General features: G+C 45.8%; 2 protein-coding genes across 2 annotated transcripts; both read right to left on the reverse strand.

Moving 5' to 3' along the window:
• Positions 1-101: 101 nt before the first annotated feature.
• Positions 102-17,424, reverse strand: LCTL (lactase like; the record flags this gene model as incomplete). The annotated part of the gene is made up of 9 exons (XM_081169293.1): positions 102-599; positions 1,697-1,862; positions 3,058-3,172; positions 3,317-3,412; positions 7,782-7,910; positions 9,583-9,689; positions 10,335-10,422; positions 10,614-10,774; positions 17,406-17,424. The coding sequence occupies 9 exons, from the start codon at positions 17,422-17,424 to the stop codon at positions 263-265; spliced, it is 1,218 nt and encodes a 405-aa protein (XP_081025419.1). The 3' UTR covers positions 102-262.
• Positions 3,541-5,546, reverse strand: LOC308572854 (tigger transposable element-derived protein 1-like; the record flags this gene model as incomplete). The annotated part of the gene is made up of 3 exons (XM_081169285.1): positions 5,241-5,546; positions 4,415-4,971; positions 3,541-3,555 (listed from the first exon to the last, which is right to left on the reverse strand). Exons 2-3 carry the CDS (start codon positions 4,952-4,954, stop codon positions 3,541-3,543), a joined length of 555 nt encoding a protein of 184 aa, XP_081025411.1. The 5' UTR covers positions 4,955-4,971; positions 5,241-5,546.
• Positions 17,425-17,544: the final 120 nt, after the last annotated feature.

Raw genomic sequence — 17,544 nt, forward strand, 5'->3', positions numbered from 1 at the left:
ATTGGCAAGTCCTAGGCTCTGTGGTTTAACCCACAGCACCACCCACGTCCCTTAGCTTTCACATAGGTATATGTAATTTCTTGATTTCATCACACTGGATAACTTGCAGCTGACTCTAGGGAGCTCTTGCATTTACCTTGATAGAAAAGTTGTTTTTAGTGATCTGGTGATTCTTGTTCTCTGATGCAAATCAATTGATGCTGGAGGTCATACATGCACATGTGAACCGGCAAAAGACAAGCTCTGGTGTGCTTATAATGTTTTACAATACTTCCAACGATAGAATAACACACATATTGCAAAGAGGAAGACTCTTTAAGGAAGCACACATTACCTTGACAAAGTTGAGTAGTCTTCGGAAGCCCCAAGGCACAGCATATACCCACTGGGACCCTGCATTTGGCCACTTGGGATCCACCAATTCAATCAAATCTCTGTCAGTGAAATAACTTAGCTCTTCCGACAGATAGTTCTTTTGTGAAATGTAACGGGTGGTGAAATGGCTTATTCCTAGGAAGTCTGCTGTACCCTTAATGTAGCTCTTCTCTTGTGATGAGAAAACTGGCAGTCTTGATGCCAGTCCTTGCTTGGCACTTTTTCTACCTTTCAAGGCAAGCATAAAGAAGAAAAAGCAGTCTGTGTAGGTATGTGTAGGATTGAAGCTTTCTTACCTTTGCTTGTTTTAGAAAGAGCACATATGCTGGCTACAACATCCAAGCAGTGAAGCTCTCTTTAGCAGTCACTGGCTGTATTTCTGTAGTCATTAATGCCTCAATTTGACCCGCTTCCTGATTACAGTAGGATAAGCTCAATAGAAGTGCATTAGGCTGTAGCCAATGCCAATCCTATTCAGAGTTGAAATTAGTGATATTAATGGATGCAATACAGCCCATTGCATCCACACTAACTGTATCTCTAGTGGCTGGTGCCTGGGACCAGTGGGAAAAAAGGAGCCAGAGTCAATGACTGGAAGAGCCAACACAATTTAATCCCCATCTTCCTCCCTGCTGTCTTCTGCAAGGGCAGAATGGAGACCAAGGAGGAGGAAGATGGCAAAACCACCCTGTGTAATGAGGAGGCAGGCAGGTGGGGGAGTGGCCTGTTCATCTTAATGGACCAGGCTCCACTGCTGTATATTCATTGTATTTATGTCCCACCTTGTCCTCCAGGCAGCTCAAGGTGGTGTGCAAGGTTCTCCCCCTCCTCAAGCCCCACAGCAACCCTGTGATGTAAGCTAGGCTGAGAGGCAGTGAGTAGTCCAGGGTCAGCGGTGAGCTTCCTGGCCATGTGGGGATTTGCACCCTGGTTTAGGTCCTTGTCTGATACTGTAGCCACTGTATCACACTGCCCTCAAGGTGGTTTGCAAATACTTTAAAAGAAACAAAAGACTACTGGTAATTATGACTGGTTGGTCTCTTCAGGAGCAGATAGCATGAGCTCTTTCACCAGGATGCCTCTCTTGCCTTTGCTGCCATCAGAAACACTGGTTAAAGCAGCAGCAAATTTGGTATGAGAGTCATTAAAGTGGTAAAATAGTTGGATTTGGAGGAAAAGGTCCGGGTTTCTATTTGGTTCACCTGTCACTGTAGGAACCTCCCAATTGGTAGTTAACACTGAGCTTAAATACATCACACGGGCAAGCCTCCCAAAATTCACTTTGTGAAAATAAGTAAGGTAAAAAGTGAACCAGTGTGACTTACCAATGTAATCCTTCATAATTTCAGGGTAGTCTCCGTGGTAAATTGGGTTGGCAAACCATCCCAGAGAAAACTGCAGGTACCTCTCAGCTACTTCTGTATCTTTCTTTTTGCTTAAATCTATAGGTTCGCCCCCGGTGCTAGTTAAAGAAATCCCAACAGTGCCTTAAAAGAGAAGGGACAGTGCTGCAGTTATTCTCTAGCCTCTTGGACTCATACCTCCAAATAGCTGTTTGTTTATAGCAGCTCTGCTTATTAACTCTCTGTTCCCCGCGCCATTTCTTGTTGTAAGAATGCCACACCTCTGCATGAGCCTGTAGTGAAAAGAAGCAGCTCTGCTGAGGTCTGAGTCTATATCAGGGATGTTATATTTGCAAGCACAGGTAGGAATATAGTATCCTCCAGAAGTTGCTGGAGCTACTTGTTGGCCTCCATCTGTCTCAGGAGACAATGAAAGAGAACACCTTTGGAGATAAAGTCAAACTGTTTCGAGAGTTACAGCTCTATGGCTGTAGAGACTGGTTTGGGAGAGACATGTTTTATTTTAGGTGGAGCAGATGAAGGCAAAGATGGGCAAAGCTGTGAGTCAGACAAAGGATTAGACAAATTCTACCCATGGCTACGGGACGCGGGTGGCACTGTGGGTTAAACCACAGAGCCTAGGGCTTGCCCATCAGAAGGTCAGTGGTTCGAATCCCCGCGACGGGGTGAGCTCCCGTTGCTCAGTCCCTGCTCCTGCCAACCTAGCAGTTCGAAAGCACGTCAAAGTGCAAGTAGATAAATAGGTCTCTGGCAGGAAGGTAAATGCTGTTTCTGTGCGCTGCTCTGGTTCACCAGAAGCGGCTTAGTCATGCTGGCCACATGACCCGGAAGCTGTACGCCAGCTCCCTTGGCCAATAAAGCGAGATGAGCGCCGCAACCCCAGAGTCGGCCATGACTGGACCTGATGGTCAGGGGCCCCTTTACCTTTACCCATGGCTACTAGTCATGATGGCTGTATTGTGCCTCTGAATACCAGTTTATATACATACATAATCTTTTTTTGTAAGCCACCTTTCCACAGTTCAAACCATGCTCAAGGCGGCTTACAACATGAACAAAGTACATAAGCACAACATAACAAAAGTGGTCAAGAAATAAAAAAAAAACATTAAAACACACAAAACCAAACTGAACAATTTCTACATAAATCACAACAGGATCTAAAATAAAGATACAAAAGACCAGCAGCAACAACACCCCAGCCCAAGAGTCTGTTCAGCAGCCTCAACTTTTGTAGCTGAGTCAGCCAGGGCCCCCATCCTCCCAGGCCAAGTGGGAAAAGGCCTACAAGGCAGGGAGCAGATCTTCTGGGACTCACAGCGAAGTTGGTAGGAATTGCAAGCAGAGATAGTGCCGTTGCATTCATGTTCCAGAGATATCAAGTTGGCCACTGTGGAAACAGGACACGGGACTGCACAAGCCTTTGGTCTGATCTAACAAGGATCTTAGGTATGTTTATGAATGTGACTGGAATGATACAAAGTTGAGGAGAAGGGGGAAAGTGCTGTCTCCACTGTTCTGGTCACACAGTAATCCAATACTAACATGAATTGGATTCAGCGTTCTGCCCATCTTACCTTAATTATATGATGCACTGCTTTGTAAGTTCCGTCCGAGCAGAGTTTGAGGCCTGGCGCTTGCTGTCCTGTCTCATAGCCTTCTACTGCGATTGCCTGGAAACACGACATTTGTTTCACTTAGGGTGCAGAGGCAGGGAAAGTACATAAGAACTGGCAGTGCCAAATTAAACTGCACCCTGGCCAGTAATCGGCCACATAGCCCACACACAATATGTTTTAGCTCAGGGGTCCACAAACTTTTTCAGCAGGGAGCCAGTACACTGTTCCTCAGACCTTGTGGGGGGCCGGACTTTATTTTGAAAAAATATATGAACGAATTCCTATGCCCCACAAATAACCCAGAGGTGCATTTTAAATAAAAGGACACATTCTACTCATGTAAAAACATGCTGATTCCCAGTCTGTCCGCGGGCTGGATTTAGAATGCGATTGGGCCGGATCTGGCCCCCGGGCCTTAGTTTGCCAACCCATGTTTTAGCTTCTCTATATAACATTCTGCATGTTTACTCTGAAGGAAAGCCCCACTGTATTCACTGGGCTTTAATCACATATACAGTGGTGCCTCGCAAGATGAAATTAATTCGTTCCGCGAGTTTTTTCGTCTAGCGAATTTTTCGTCCTGCAAAGCACGAAATCCCATAGGAATGCATTGAAATTCAATTAATGCGTTCCTATGGTCAAAAAAAGTCCAAACAAAGCCAAATTTAGTACAAGAGTTTATTAAGTGCTCTTTAAAGTCACACATACTGTAAAGAGCATTTCAAAAATTGAAGGAACAATGAATTAAGTTTCTAAACATGACAGAAAAACATTTAAAAATCAACAAAGTGTACAGTACATTTTCTAAGACTCGGGGGGACAACTCGAAGAAGGTTCCTCTTCCACTCTTTGCTTCTTGCTGAAGAACCTGTCCATGGTCTGCTGCTTCATCTGCCTTTTCAGCACCTCCCTGAAAGACGACATGACCCTCGTATCAAAAGTGTTCGCAAGGTCACGTGTCAGGTCCTTGTCAGGGTGGTGCCGCTGTGCAAAAGCCTGCACATCTTTCCACTTCTGGCAAATGTCCCTCAGTTCTTTGGAGACCTGCTGTGGAACGTAGCCCTCCGTCGTCACAACCTCCAGGAACTCCGCTGCAAAGTCTTCAGCCACAGAAACATCAGAACTGGCAGCCTCTCCATGCCTGACCACGCTGTGGGTTCCAGATCTTGTCTTGAACTGGTCAAACCAGCCTCTGCTTGCCTTGAAGACTTCTGGCTCGCCTGAGGTTCCTGGCTTTTCCCGGACGAGGTCTGCGTGCAAGGCCTTGGCCTTTTCACAAATGACGGCCTCAGTCACTGTGTCCCCTGCACGCTGCTTCTCTTCTAACCAGATGAGCAGCAACTTCTCCACCTCCTCCAGAACAGCTGGGCGGTTCTTCACGATCCTGGTGACTCCCTTGGCTGCATCAGTCGCAAGGATCTTCTCCCTCATCTTCAGGATGGTCCCGATGGTCGATGGATTCCTCCTGTACTCCCTGGCGAGGTCTGTCACACGCATTCCACCGTCGTGCTTCCGGATGATCTCCTTCATTTCCAGCGTAACCTTTGCCTTCTTCCCCTCGCCGGCCTCTGCAGCAGCAGTCTTCTTGGGTCCCATGGCAGCACAGCTCCTACCTTCGCAACCCCCCCCCCCAAAATCAGTGCTTTACATCCAAAAAATTCAAAAGCACCAAGCCACCCACCACACAGAAATTCAAACCCAGATTTTTTTTAAAAAAAAACAGCAGAGTGGCCCAATGGTCACAGAAAATCATAAAAATGCAGGGGAAAAAAACAAGCTTCCAGATTCTTGCAAACTCCTCCCCAACACCAAGTCCTTGAATTCCAAACACCCCAACCCAAAATCCAAAAAACCCCAAAAAAGTTTTAAAAGTTTAACTTACCAAATGGCTGCAAAAGAAGTTTTGGAAAAGCTTCAAAAATCACCAAAGTCTTCAAAAACCTCAAAAAAGGCTACCACACCACGTGCTATGAGTTGCTCCTCGAAGTCAAGTCGCAACTGCACCTCTTCAAGCAATGCACCCTGGGTATTAACGGTTTTAAGAAAAATGAAACAAACTTGCAAGACGTTTTCGTCTTGCGAAGCAAGCCCATAGGGAAATTCGTCTTGCGAAGCAGCTCAAAAAACGAAAAACCCTTTCGTCTAGCGAGTTTTTCGTCTTGCGAGGCATTCGTCTTGCGGGGCACCACTGTATATGTGCTTAAGACTGCACCCTTTAAATTGGGAAACTAGTCACCGCCAAGCCTGTGATGTTATATCTTTAGGGTTTCAGGGTTTCCTGCAGAGAAAAAGTACTGCAGGTTAATGGCTTTAGGTGGTCTCTTTGCAACCGTAAGGAATACACGTAAGTGGTGGCCATGGGAATTACATAAGATATGCAGAAGGGAAGTTATGCCTTTCCCCTTCCCTGGCTGAAGGTGGTATCAAGGTCTTTGTGTTTGAAGGAGAACAAAGAACAGGCAGTTTTGAAGTGGGATTGGAAGAGGCATAAAGGAATGGCTTGAGGGGGAAGCAAGATCTACAGAGACTTCAGCTGAGCCTGTATGCATGTACAAATAAAGCCATGTATCACAAAGACCACCAATAGCTTCCAGTGATCATTCTAAGGCAGTGTTTCCCAACCGGTGTTCCGCGGCACACTAGTGTGCCGCGAGATGTTGCCTGGTGTGCCGCGAGATGTTGCCTGGAGGGAGGCGGGCGAGTCCAAAACAGGTTGGGAAACACTGATTAAGTTTCTCTTTCAAAAAGGAAACGTGGGTTAAAGCGGTGACGCCGCCCCCCACTCACTTTCCTGCTCTGGCTTCCCTAACAGTTTTCCGAGTTGCGTCACTGGATCCAGCCCCCTTTTCCACAGGCGACACGGGGCTGGAGGGAGGGAAAGAGGGCTTTACGTCGCGCACAAAGGCAGCCTCCTAGAAGCACTCTGGGCCGGCGCCGTTTCGCCGAAGGCGCCGGAGGACCCCCACCCTCAGCTCCTTCAGAAAGGAAGCCCCGCCCCCTCGGCTCCCTACGAGGCCAGCCGCTGCACTCACACGCCGGCTCGTCATCAGCTCCGTCTGTTTCCAACCCCCCTGCTCGCCTTCGCGCGAGCTCAGTCGGGTCCCTCAGCCGAAGAAGCGGAGCCTCTCTTTGCCGCCTCTTCCTTCTTCCCCGGGTCTCACTCCGGTTTGGGGCCTCCGCCGCCGCTGGCCACCTCGGCCCCGCCGCCGCCCCCTCCTCCGCCCACTATCACCGCCACCACCACAACAGCCGCAGCCGCCTCAGCTGGGCCCATGCCTGCCGGGAGCGGCGGCGGCAGCAGCAGCAGCAGCGCCCCGGCGCCCTTCCCTCACGGCAGCGACCCGGCCCTGAACGAGCAGGAGAAGGAGCTCAAGCGGCGCCTCAAGCGGCTCTACCCAGCCGTGGACGAGCAGGAGACGCCGCTGCCGCGCTCCTGGAGCCCGAAGGACAAATTCAGCTACATCGGCCTCTCGCAGAACAACCTGCGCGTCCACTACAAAGGTAGAGGGACGGAGGGAGGGCGAGGCCGAGGCCACCGCCATCCCCAGGCCCCCTCCGCCTCTTCCTCCGAAAGGCAGGCTGAGAAACTCCCAGGGAAGCTCTGAACGTCTCCCCCGAAACCGCCGGGAGGCTTCGGTTGTTGCCTTTCTCCGCTGAGGTCGGTGGACCCCGAGCCTAGGCTTCCTTCCCGCACCCCGCTTTCCGAAGACCGCACACCAGTTGGGCCAGTACATATTCCCCTCCTGTGACTGGAGCGGAATAGCCCTTTCTCTTCTTCCCCAACCCTTGTCGTTGGAGGAGTCCCTCAGTCCCTCGCTTTGCTGCCTCCTCCCCCCCCCACCCCCAAAGCTTGGAGGTTCCCCGGCAAGGGGGAGGAAAAAAAATTGAAACTTTCACTTTCGTGCGTCCCTCCCGGCGTGACGCTGCGCGCTGATGGGGCTGTAATGGTGGTGTCCCTCGAGATTTTTTTCATCAAACAAGTGTGCCTTTGCCCAAAAAAGGTTGGGAAACACTGTTCTAAGGAAACCATAACCCAAGGTATGCCCAGAGACCTCTGCGATCACTTAGCGCTCAGAGATTGAGGAGCACTTAACAACTATGCATCTATAATCTTGAGTCCTAGTGAAATATTAACTTTATTTTTTTCTTAAAAGCCACAAACTTCCTCACACTCAGAAAACTTGATGCCATAATGTTTAAGCCTCTGTCTCCTCTGTCTTGATGCCATAATGTTTAAGCCTCTGTCTCCTCTGTCTCCAAGCTCTGGCCATTATGTCGCATATTGCTGTTAGAGAAACCTCCAACCTTGCTGCTACGGCACTGCACTGTTTGTGTGGATCTTTGGATCCTTGTCTTAAGTTTCCGTGTTATACAGATGTTTGGCTTTAATGTGGCATTCTTTCTGGACGAAGTTGGCACTTACCATGGGGTTGTTAAAAGTAATCCAGTGCTTCACCCGGTCCCCAAAACTCTCAAAACATAAATCTGCATAATCCTTAAAATAACTTGCCATGCTCGCATTCTGCCACCCTCTGTGTTTTTCTTGAAGTACCTGCATGTGTGCAAGAAATTTTTTAATCGCTAAAAGTTTTGAAAGTGTCCAACATTCTCTCTTGATTTAATAAATGCAAGATTAATACAGTGGTACCTCAGGTTACATACGCTTCAGGTTACATATGCTTCAGGTTACACACTCCACTAACCCAGAAATAGTGCTTCAGGTTAAGAACTTTGCTTCAGGATGAGAACAGAAATCGTGCTCCAGCGGTGCGGCAGCAGCAGGAGGCCCCATTAGCTAAAGTGGTGCTTCAGGTTAAGAACAGTTTCAGGTTAAGAACGGACCTCTGGAACAAATTAAGTACTTAACCTGAGGTACCACTGTACTTTTAAAAAAAGCTGTGTCACTCCATCCATCTTAAAGCCAAATCTTTAGAATTTAGCCAAAGGCCATCAGTTGCAGGGGGTGAGATTGCTCAGAGCAGGATAAAAACACACACACCTGACCTGCCGTACTACAACAGTACTAATTTAACAGTAGCATAATACAAAAGCAGTGAAATGCTACCACTTGGAATTAGCACACCCCTGTTACCTGCTATCATTCAGAATCCTGCTGGGAGCCAATGTCAATCCTACATACTGCAACATCTTATTGGAAGTCTTTAAGGATTCCTTCCATATTGGATTGCTATGGGCAGGTATGCACAGTTGCTTTTCTATCTGAACTCTTCTGTCAATCTCTTGGTAGTTCCTCCACCCTCAGAGGCTCAGGGGGTGGCAGTCTGGAAGAGGGCATTCTCTGTGGCAGCTGGTAATCTGTGGGACTCCCTACCCACAGAAGTGTGTCTGGCACCTTCTGGAGGATGCTGAAGATACCCCTCTTTACCCTGACTTTTGACACTTGGGGTAATAATAATAATAATAATAATAATAATAATAATAATAATAATAATATATTTATACCCATCCCATCTGGCTGGGTTTCCCCAGCCACTGGGTGGCTTACAGCACATGAAAAAATTGCAAAACGTTAGTCATTTAAAAAATTCCCAATACATTGTTGCCTTCAGATGTCTTCTAAAAGTCAGATACAGTGGTACCTCGGGTTACAGACGCTTCAGGTTACAGACTCCGCTAACCCAGAAGTAGTACCTCGTGTTAAGAACTTTGCTTCAGGATGAGAACAGAAATCGTGCTCCGGCGGCAGTGGGAGGCCCCATTAGCTAAAGTGGTACCTCAGGTTAAGAACAGTTTCAGGTTAAGAACGGACCTCCAGAACGAATCAAGTTCTTAACCCGAGGTACCACTGTAGTTGTTTATTTCTTTGACATCTGATGGGAGGGCATTTTTTTTGGGACCCATCTTATCCTTAGGGTTGTGCGTTTCTTTTGTTTTTAATGCTTTAACTTTTCTGGGACCTCAGGGTTGAATGGCTGGTAATAATTAATTACTACTACTACTACTACTACTACTACTACTACTACTACTATTACCACCACCATCAATTTATTAATAAGCAAGTAACAAATGCATTTGCAAAGAAATGGGGAAAACAATTGCAACAGTAAACTCCAAGATGCTTTTATATACCCATGTACAGTATTTTTATTTTTCCTTTAGATAACTTAAGATTCACTGGGATGGGTCAATAAAAAAATACATTTTAAAGTGTTAGTTGTCATTCTCCAACCCAACCCACGTTATCAAAGTATCCTCCTTCAAACCTGAGGCAGATCCCAATAGTAGAGCGTTACAAAGGGAACAATCCTGTTTTCCAAGAGTGCATTGATGGTATCGTTGTAGAAGTGTATGCCTTTCTCATTCACTTGAGCTGTGAACAGGTGGGATGGCATGGGGGAGAATAAGAGAGGATCTCAATATTAAGATGTAATTCAGGGGAAAATACATAAACTGACCCTGATATATGGGGCAGAAGAATTTTTTTGGCCCACATAAGTGCTTGCAGTCACCCAATGGAATGTGATAAATTGCTTTCAAAACAAAACAAAACAAAACCAACCCCCCCCCAAAATTGACATGTTCTATCACAAACTACAGTGGTACCTTGGCTTACATACGCTTCAGGTTACATACGCTTCAGGTTACAGACTCCGCTAACCCAGAAATAGTACCTCGGGATAAGAACTTTGCTTCAGGATGAGAACAGAAATCATGCTCCAGCAGCGCGGCGACAGCAGGAGGCCCCATTAGCTAAAGTGGTGCTTCAGGTTAAGAACAGTTTCAGGTTAAGAACGGACCTCCGGAACGAATTAAGTACTTAACCCGAGGTACCACTGTATTCCTGAAACTTCTTTCAGTTTCAAGAGTGGTTTATCATGCAGAAAAAACAAAAACTGAAAGCTCCCTCTTGGTCTAGTACGATACATGTATGGAGAGGGGGGATCACCACCAAATCCCACACCATCAGTTAGTTGCCATATTGTAGGAAAATATTATCCCAAAACATTAGGCTTACATCTAATCCCTCTGGGCAAAATACGAGGCCAGGAAATTGAGAACAAGTAGTGATTAACCTTCAGTTCTTTCAACAGCTGAATGTCATCCTACAAGCAGAGGGGAAAAGAGGGTGAAATAAATTAGTTTTGCTCACGTCTTTAAAAACATCCTACAGGTCTTGCTACAAATTGGAGATTTCCAAGGCTGAGTCAGGCTAGTGATCCACCCAACAGCATCCTGCTTACGAATTTGCTGAAATTCAGTCCTGAAAATTTGGAGGGTTGGGGAGGAATCTTACTTTAACTGTATAGTAGCCTTTGCATGACGAATCTGCTGTGCGGTTCATAAAGACCTTCCCTGCTTGGTGCCCGAAAGAGTCCCAGATACTTGGGCCTTTTCCATCCTTGTCCCAGGCGCCTTCGGTTTGGCAGGCAGAACTGCCAACGCCCCAGAGGAACCCTGAAGATATCGACAAATGAGCACAGGAAAAATCTGTTCAGTTTCGGTTTCAGTTTCTGTTAATTGGTTCTCGTGGGAAACTTGCAGATTCTAGCTTCACCAATTAACTCCAGCTGGTGTCAATTTACTCTTGGCAGAAAGCCCAGGTCTGCTTGACCTAGAAACTACTCACTCTGATTGGTTAACGAGCAGCACTCAACCCTGTTATCTAGGATTGCTAGCACAGTTTGGTGTGAGGTGTGTTAGGAGTTAGAAGTGCTGTGTATGGTTTTGAGAGAGAGAAAGAGAGGGTTTATTTTTGCTTTTATTTGTATGCAGAAACTCTGCTGGTTTTATTTTTCCTTTTAATAAATCCTGTAAATAGTTCTTCTGAGTCTAGCTGACTAGTCATTACTGCCGCAACTAGCTTCTTCGCTGTGCAGGAAAACTCTGCTACGTTTGGGCTAAAGCCAGTAGGGCTATGCCTGACACTCCAAAGTTCCATGAGTCTCTTTCCTGTAGCGCAGTAAACTTTAACTGTAAACTGTGTAGGTGTTCCTGCATTGTAACCCCAGGCTGGAAGATTCCCAGTTGCCATATGTGAGGGGAATCAAGACAGCTAGAGGTGTGTGGCAAGCACTTAAAGAACTCCATGTGCGTGAGACAGCGGTTTCCAAGCTGTTCATTCGCAAGGCATTGTACAAGGCAATGTTACAGCCTGGGGTTACAATGCAGGAACACCTACACAGTTTACAGTTAAAGTTTACTGCGCTACAGGAAAGAGACTGTGCATTAGACCAGCAGGAGAAGGTGGCTATTATTTTGAGTTCTCTCCCGGAAAGCTGGGATAATTTAGTTTTGTCTCTAGAAGGCATACAGGAGCGTGATTTATCAGTCAGTTACGTTACTGGGCGTTTGATTGAAGAATGGCAGAAGAGGCAAGAAAGGTCGGTGGCTGCAGAGGCTTCTACAGGTGGACGGTTTGGAGGGAGTTCTCATGCCGTGCCAGAGGTGAAGCAAGAGCAGCGTACTGGTGAGGAGTCAGCGTTTGCTGTTAGGCGTTGTTTCCGATGTGGGTCTTCAGCGCATCTAAAACGACAATGTCCGGAGTTGGTCAAGTCTCAGTGGCCGGTGCAGGAGCAGAGACGAGATCAGCAGCAGCAGCGTAAAAAGAAATTCTTCAAACAAAAACAGTCGGCTCAGCTGGTGACCGGCGAGGTCAAGATTGCTGATGAGAAACAAGCGGTCTGGGTGGTCGATTCGGGAGCGTCTCGCCACATCGTGAACTCAGATGACTTGTTTGTTTCCAAGAACTCAGCACAGCGCAGCCAGGTGGCTCTAGCAGACGGAAGTACTTCCGAAGTGATTTCGGGGGGTGCAGTTTTTGTTCCTTGTCTTCGTGAATGCCTGCAAAATGTACTTTGTGTGCCGTCATTAAGGAGCAATCTGATGTCTGTAGATTGTTTGCTAAAAGCTGGGTTTAAAGTGTATTTTGAAGGAGACAGTTGCATTATTAAGAAGGCTGGTGAGATTTTAGGCACTGCTAAGTCAGAGGGAGGCTTGTTTTGGCTTAAAGCAGGATCTCAAGTTGCAGCAGTAGTCAGTAAATCTCAGCCTGCTAACAAAGCTATACATAACAACTGTGTGCACTTATTGCATAGGAAAATGGGGCATGCTTGCTGGAAAAGTGTACTAAAAATGTCTGAATTGGCTGATGGGGGTAATTTAAAGAGTTGTAACAAGTACCTTGATTGTAATGTGTGTAAAAAGGTTAAAACCCACAGAGTCTCTTACCCCAGAAGCGACAGAGTTAGTGAGGCACCGCTACAGCTGGTTCACATGGACGTAATTGGTCCATTTGCTGTAAGCAGGGGTGGATCGCGTTTTTCACTAACAATTGTGGATGACGCCACACGTTATTCTTGGGTTTTTCCCATGAAGAATAAGGGTGACGTGTTCACTAAGTTTAAAGGCTGGGTGGCATCTGTGGAAAGATTTCTGTCTGTTAAACTCAAAAGGATTCAGACGGACAGAGGTGACGAATTTATGTCAAATGCCTTTAAAGATTGGTTACAAAAGCGTGGCATTGGGCATAGAAAAACGAACGTTTTTTCCCCAGAGGAGAATGGCGTTGCAGAGCGAAAAAACAGATCTTTACAAGATATGATGTTTGCCATGCTTGCTGATGCTGATTTGCCCATGTCTTATTGGGGGGAGAGCATGCTCACCGCGTGTTATCTCCAAAATAGGCTCTTTCATCAAACAATAGGTACAACCCCGTACTTTAAATTGTTTCAGAAAAAACCTAAAATTGACCATTTGCATGTGTTTGGATCAAAAGCCTGGGTATTAATTCCGAAACAAATGAGAAAGAAGGGAGATCCTAAGACCAAACAGTTAGTGTTTGTGGGTTACCAGGAGCTGGGAAAAGGTTTCCGCTTTGCTGAAGGGACAAATGGCATTGTGATCTCCAGGAATGCCAGTTTTTGTGAACATAGTGGCTGGGAGAGACTACATGCCAATACTGAGGTTTGGTTTGAACCTTCCCAGGAGCTTCATGACTCTGAAAGTAGACACAGAGAATCAGAGTCTGAGGGGGAGGAAAGTTCAGATAAGAGCTCTCAAGAAAGTGAAATTAGCCAGAGCCCAGTTGCTAAGCAACAAAAGAGAGGTCGTAGTTCTGAGGAGGAAAGTGGGTCAGAAGAAAAATTTTCTCCCAGAAGATCTAAAAGACAAAACAAAGGAGTGCCTCCAGTGCGTTTTTCCCCAGATACTGCAAATGTGTTTAGTGTAAGTGCAGAACCCAAGAGTTTTCAGGAGGTGTTAAAGTTACCAAAAGAGGAGGCAGAGCGCTGGAAACAGGCAATGGAGGAAGAGATGTCCTCTCTGAATGAGCACAAGGTCTTTACACCAGTAGCAGCGCCTGAGGGGGCAAAGATTGTAGGCTGCAGGTGGGTGTACAAAAGACTTAGGCCCGGTTAGGACATATCTAGGGTTGGAAGTGTGCTGGGCCCAAGATGGCAGCTGCCTAATTAGTCAGCAGAACAAAGTTAAACAACTACTGACTACATACAGGATGCAGGATTGCAAAGGGGCAGCGGTGCCTATGGATCCAGGTTTCATAAAAACACTTCATACAGATGAGAGTCCTGAATTTGAACACCCTGATGTATATCACTCTGTAATTGGAAGTTTATTGTATATAGCACAGTGGTCCAGACCTGATATTAGCTATGCAGTAGGCATATTAAGTAGATTGGTCTCAAAACCCACACTAAATGCCTGGAAAGGGGTAAAACAAGTTCTGAGGTATCTCAAACAGACAATTGGCTATATGTTACAATTAAATTCTTCCGAGGACGAAATGTTGAGTTGCTACTGTGATAGTGACTGGGGAAATTTGCCAGATAGAAAATCTGTCACAGGACTAGTCATAATGGTCGGTGGAGCTTTAATCAGCTGGCGGTCACGCAAGCAAGACGTTGTAAGTGTGTCATCAACGGAATCAGAGTACGCCGCATTGAGTGAATTGTGCAACGAGGTGATTTATTTCAAGCATTTGTTAGCAGATTTAAATGTAAATTGTGGAGAACCAGTACAAGTTTACATTGATAATCAAGCTTGTATAACCTTAAGTAAAACAGAGGGTTTCAAATCGCGTTCCAAACATATCTCTGTAAAATACCAAAATGTACGTTGCTGTGTACAAGACAATGTAATCACCTGTACTTATGTGTCAAGTGAAGAAAATGTAGCAGATGTGTTAACTAAACCATTGGCAAAGATAAAGAACAAGCGAATGTGCAAGGGTTTAGGTTTGCTGGAAAAATAATCTCCTACATAGGTGTATTTGGTGTTAATTGTTCAGCAGAATCTGTGAGGGGGTGTTCAGTTTCGGTTTCAGTTTCTGTTAATTGGTTCTCGTGGGAAACTTGCAGATTCTAGCTTCACCAATTAACTCCAGCTGGTGTCAATTTACTCTTGGCAGAAAGCCCAGGTCTGCTTGACCTAGAAACTACTCGCTCTGATTGGTTAACGAGCAGCACTCAACTCTGTTATCTAGGGATTGCTAGCACAGTTTGATGTGAGGTGTGTTAGGAGTTAGAAGTGCTGTGTATGGTTATGAGAGAGAAAGAGAGGGTTTATTTTGCTTTTATTTGTATGCAGAAACTCTGCTGGTTTTATTTTTCCTTTTAATAAATCCTGTAAATAGTTCTTCTGAGTCTAGCTGACTAGTCATTACTGCCGCAACTAGCTTCTTCGCTGTGCAGGAAAACTCTGCTACGTTTGGGCTAAAGCCAGTAGGGCTATGCCTGACACTCCAAAGTTCCATGAAAATCAAGTCAGCAAACAGGAGTCCCACCAAACCATTTCATTTCTGTTTATAGCACATTTCCCCCACGGTGTACATGACTTCCCCCAAAGAATTCTGGGAACTGTAGTTTGGTAAGGGTGCTGGGAATTGTAGCTCTGTGAGGGTTAAACTACAGTTCCCAGGATTCTTTGAGGGGAGTCACGTGCTTTAAATGGCTGGCATGTATGCTGCGTTGCAGAAACCACAATCGGATAGCAAACTGCTGTTTATATTGACGCCCAGGGAACTGCTCTCTGTCTATGCAGTGTATTATAGTTGCTCAATAATTCCCTTATGTGCACTGGCCTGTTTGTGCCCAATTCTTTAATCTGGTTTAGGTTATTACAGTTTCTGGTGTGTTCTGCAGAAGGGGGAGGAGAGAGAAAGGAAAAAGGTATTTGAGAAAGAGATTTTTTAAAGAAGAGCTTTAGCTGTTTATGTCAAAGCATTGTCAAGCTTGCATTTATGAGGGTTGGCATGTTAAACATTTTTGGCACTGGATTTTGGCAACATTGGTTCATTTGTTGTTATCTCCAGCCCCGAACTAAATCTACCTGTTTGGAAACAAGACCCAAAATGAACAGCCACATTAGCCACATTTCCCAGCCCACCAGATTTTCTTCTTCTTCCCAAAAAGGCACTAAATTTTAGATTACAGTAGCCACAGCCCTGAAGTAAATGTATGCCTTCGGAAACAGTACCCAGATCGGCAGTCCTGGCACTCTCTTGTACCAAAAAGAATGCAGTCTTGCAGCACCTTGAAGACTAACAAATCTATGAAATTGTGGCATACGTGTATTTATTTATTTATTTATAAATAAATAAATAAATAAAATGATGGTGTAAGCTTTCTAATGAAGCAGATTATGGTCCATGGTCACTGAATAGATGATAGATAGATAGATAGATAGATAGATAGATAGATAGATAGATAGATAAATAGATAGATAGATAGATAGATAGACAGACAGACAGACAGACAGACAGATAGAGAGAGAGAGAGATAGATATTGCATTTATATCCCACCTCTTCTCCAAGGAAATCAAGAGATTCACTCTGAGTTGCTTGCAGGGTGCTTACACATCTTCCCATTAGTCATTTGTTCATCCCCACTTTTCAGTGTGTTTCCCTGTCACTTTCTTAACCATAAAATGCCTATTTCTTTTTCTTTCTTTTTTAAGCGGGGATGACAGAGCACTTCCATTGACTTTTAATCACACAAACCTGGGCAGGGCCAGCCAAAGACATTTTCACACCCGAGGCAAACCACAAAATGGCTCCCCCCTTACTCTGTGCATGTCAGGAAAGAAGGGGTGGGTGAAGATCTACATCAGGAACAAGAGTGGGAGGAGACCACCAGCAGCTTCTATGGGCTGAGAGGCTGCTCTAGAGAATTGCTTGGGGAAGGGGGCTGCCAAGGAGTAGGCAGATCCGGCCTCCAAGAAGCCCACTGCAGTCATCACTGCCATCGTGGCAGGGGTAGCGGGTGATGTATTCCCTGGAGGCCAAATCTGCCCCTGGGAATACTGCAGCCCAAGCCAGTCACCTCCTCTTGCCTCATGGATGGGCTAGCTCTGTTCCTGGGATGTGTTTAAATCCCTGCCACAGAATACTGACAGCCTGGAGGCGCCCTAATAAATTTGTTAGTCTTCAAGGTGCCACAAGACTTGTCTTCAAAAAGCAGGCAATCCTGGGTCGACAGATAAATTCACAATCTCTCACCACCCCTGAGCAAAAAAAGAGAAGAAAACCAGCCATAGATGGAATATGCCTTTTGGGAAAACTCCGTAATGAAAGGAAGATGGGCTCTGCTTTGTCCGTGAGAAGGTAGGGCAAGCCTTGCTAATCTGGTGTCCTCCAGTCATTTTGGAACACAACACCTGTCAGCTTCAGGAAGCACTGATGGGTATTGTGGTCCAAGCCTTCTGGAGGCCACCAGGTTAGTAAAGTCTGATAGAAGAGGTTGTTTGCTGCTGCTTTTTAACAACAGCTTGACACACAGCTCACGTCCTATTGCTCTATCACCAGGGCCCAGGAAAAATGTCACTTGCTTCCCTCTACCCCATTCCAGGAGAGCAGGCCCAAACTGCAAGCAGAAAACCTGTGTGAATAATTACTTTAGCAACGATCAGTGCTAAGATGTGTGAGAGTCAGTCTGAAAATTCTGATTTATAATGACACACTCTTGTACTCTCTTGATCTGGAGGCATATTTATAAATAACCTTGTATGCTACCTGCTAATTAAAATAGCCGCTGCCCCCCTCACTCAATTACTGTTCTCTTTGCTTGCTCTTACCTGCTAGTTTTCCTTGCATGGTGCTCTGATGGGGGGAGACTTCCACATAGCAGCTGGAAAACTACCAGAGCACGCACAACAAATTCACCTTTACATTACTTTACAGATTGCCTCATACATATGGTAGAGCGCCACCCCA

Source organism: Podarcis bocagei (genome assembly GCF_964188305.1).
Source record: "Podarcis bocagei genome assembly, chromosome: 14".
In the NCBI taxonomy this organism is placed as follows: Eukaryota; Metazoa; Chordata; class Lepidosauria; order Squamata; family Lacertidae; genus Podarcis; species Podarcis bocagei.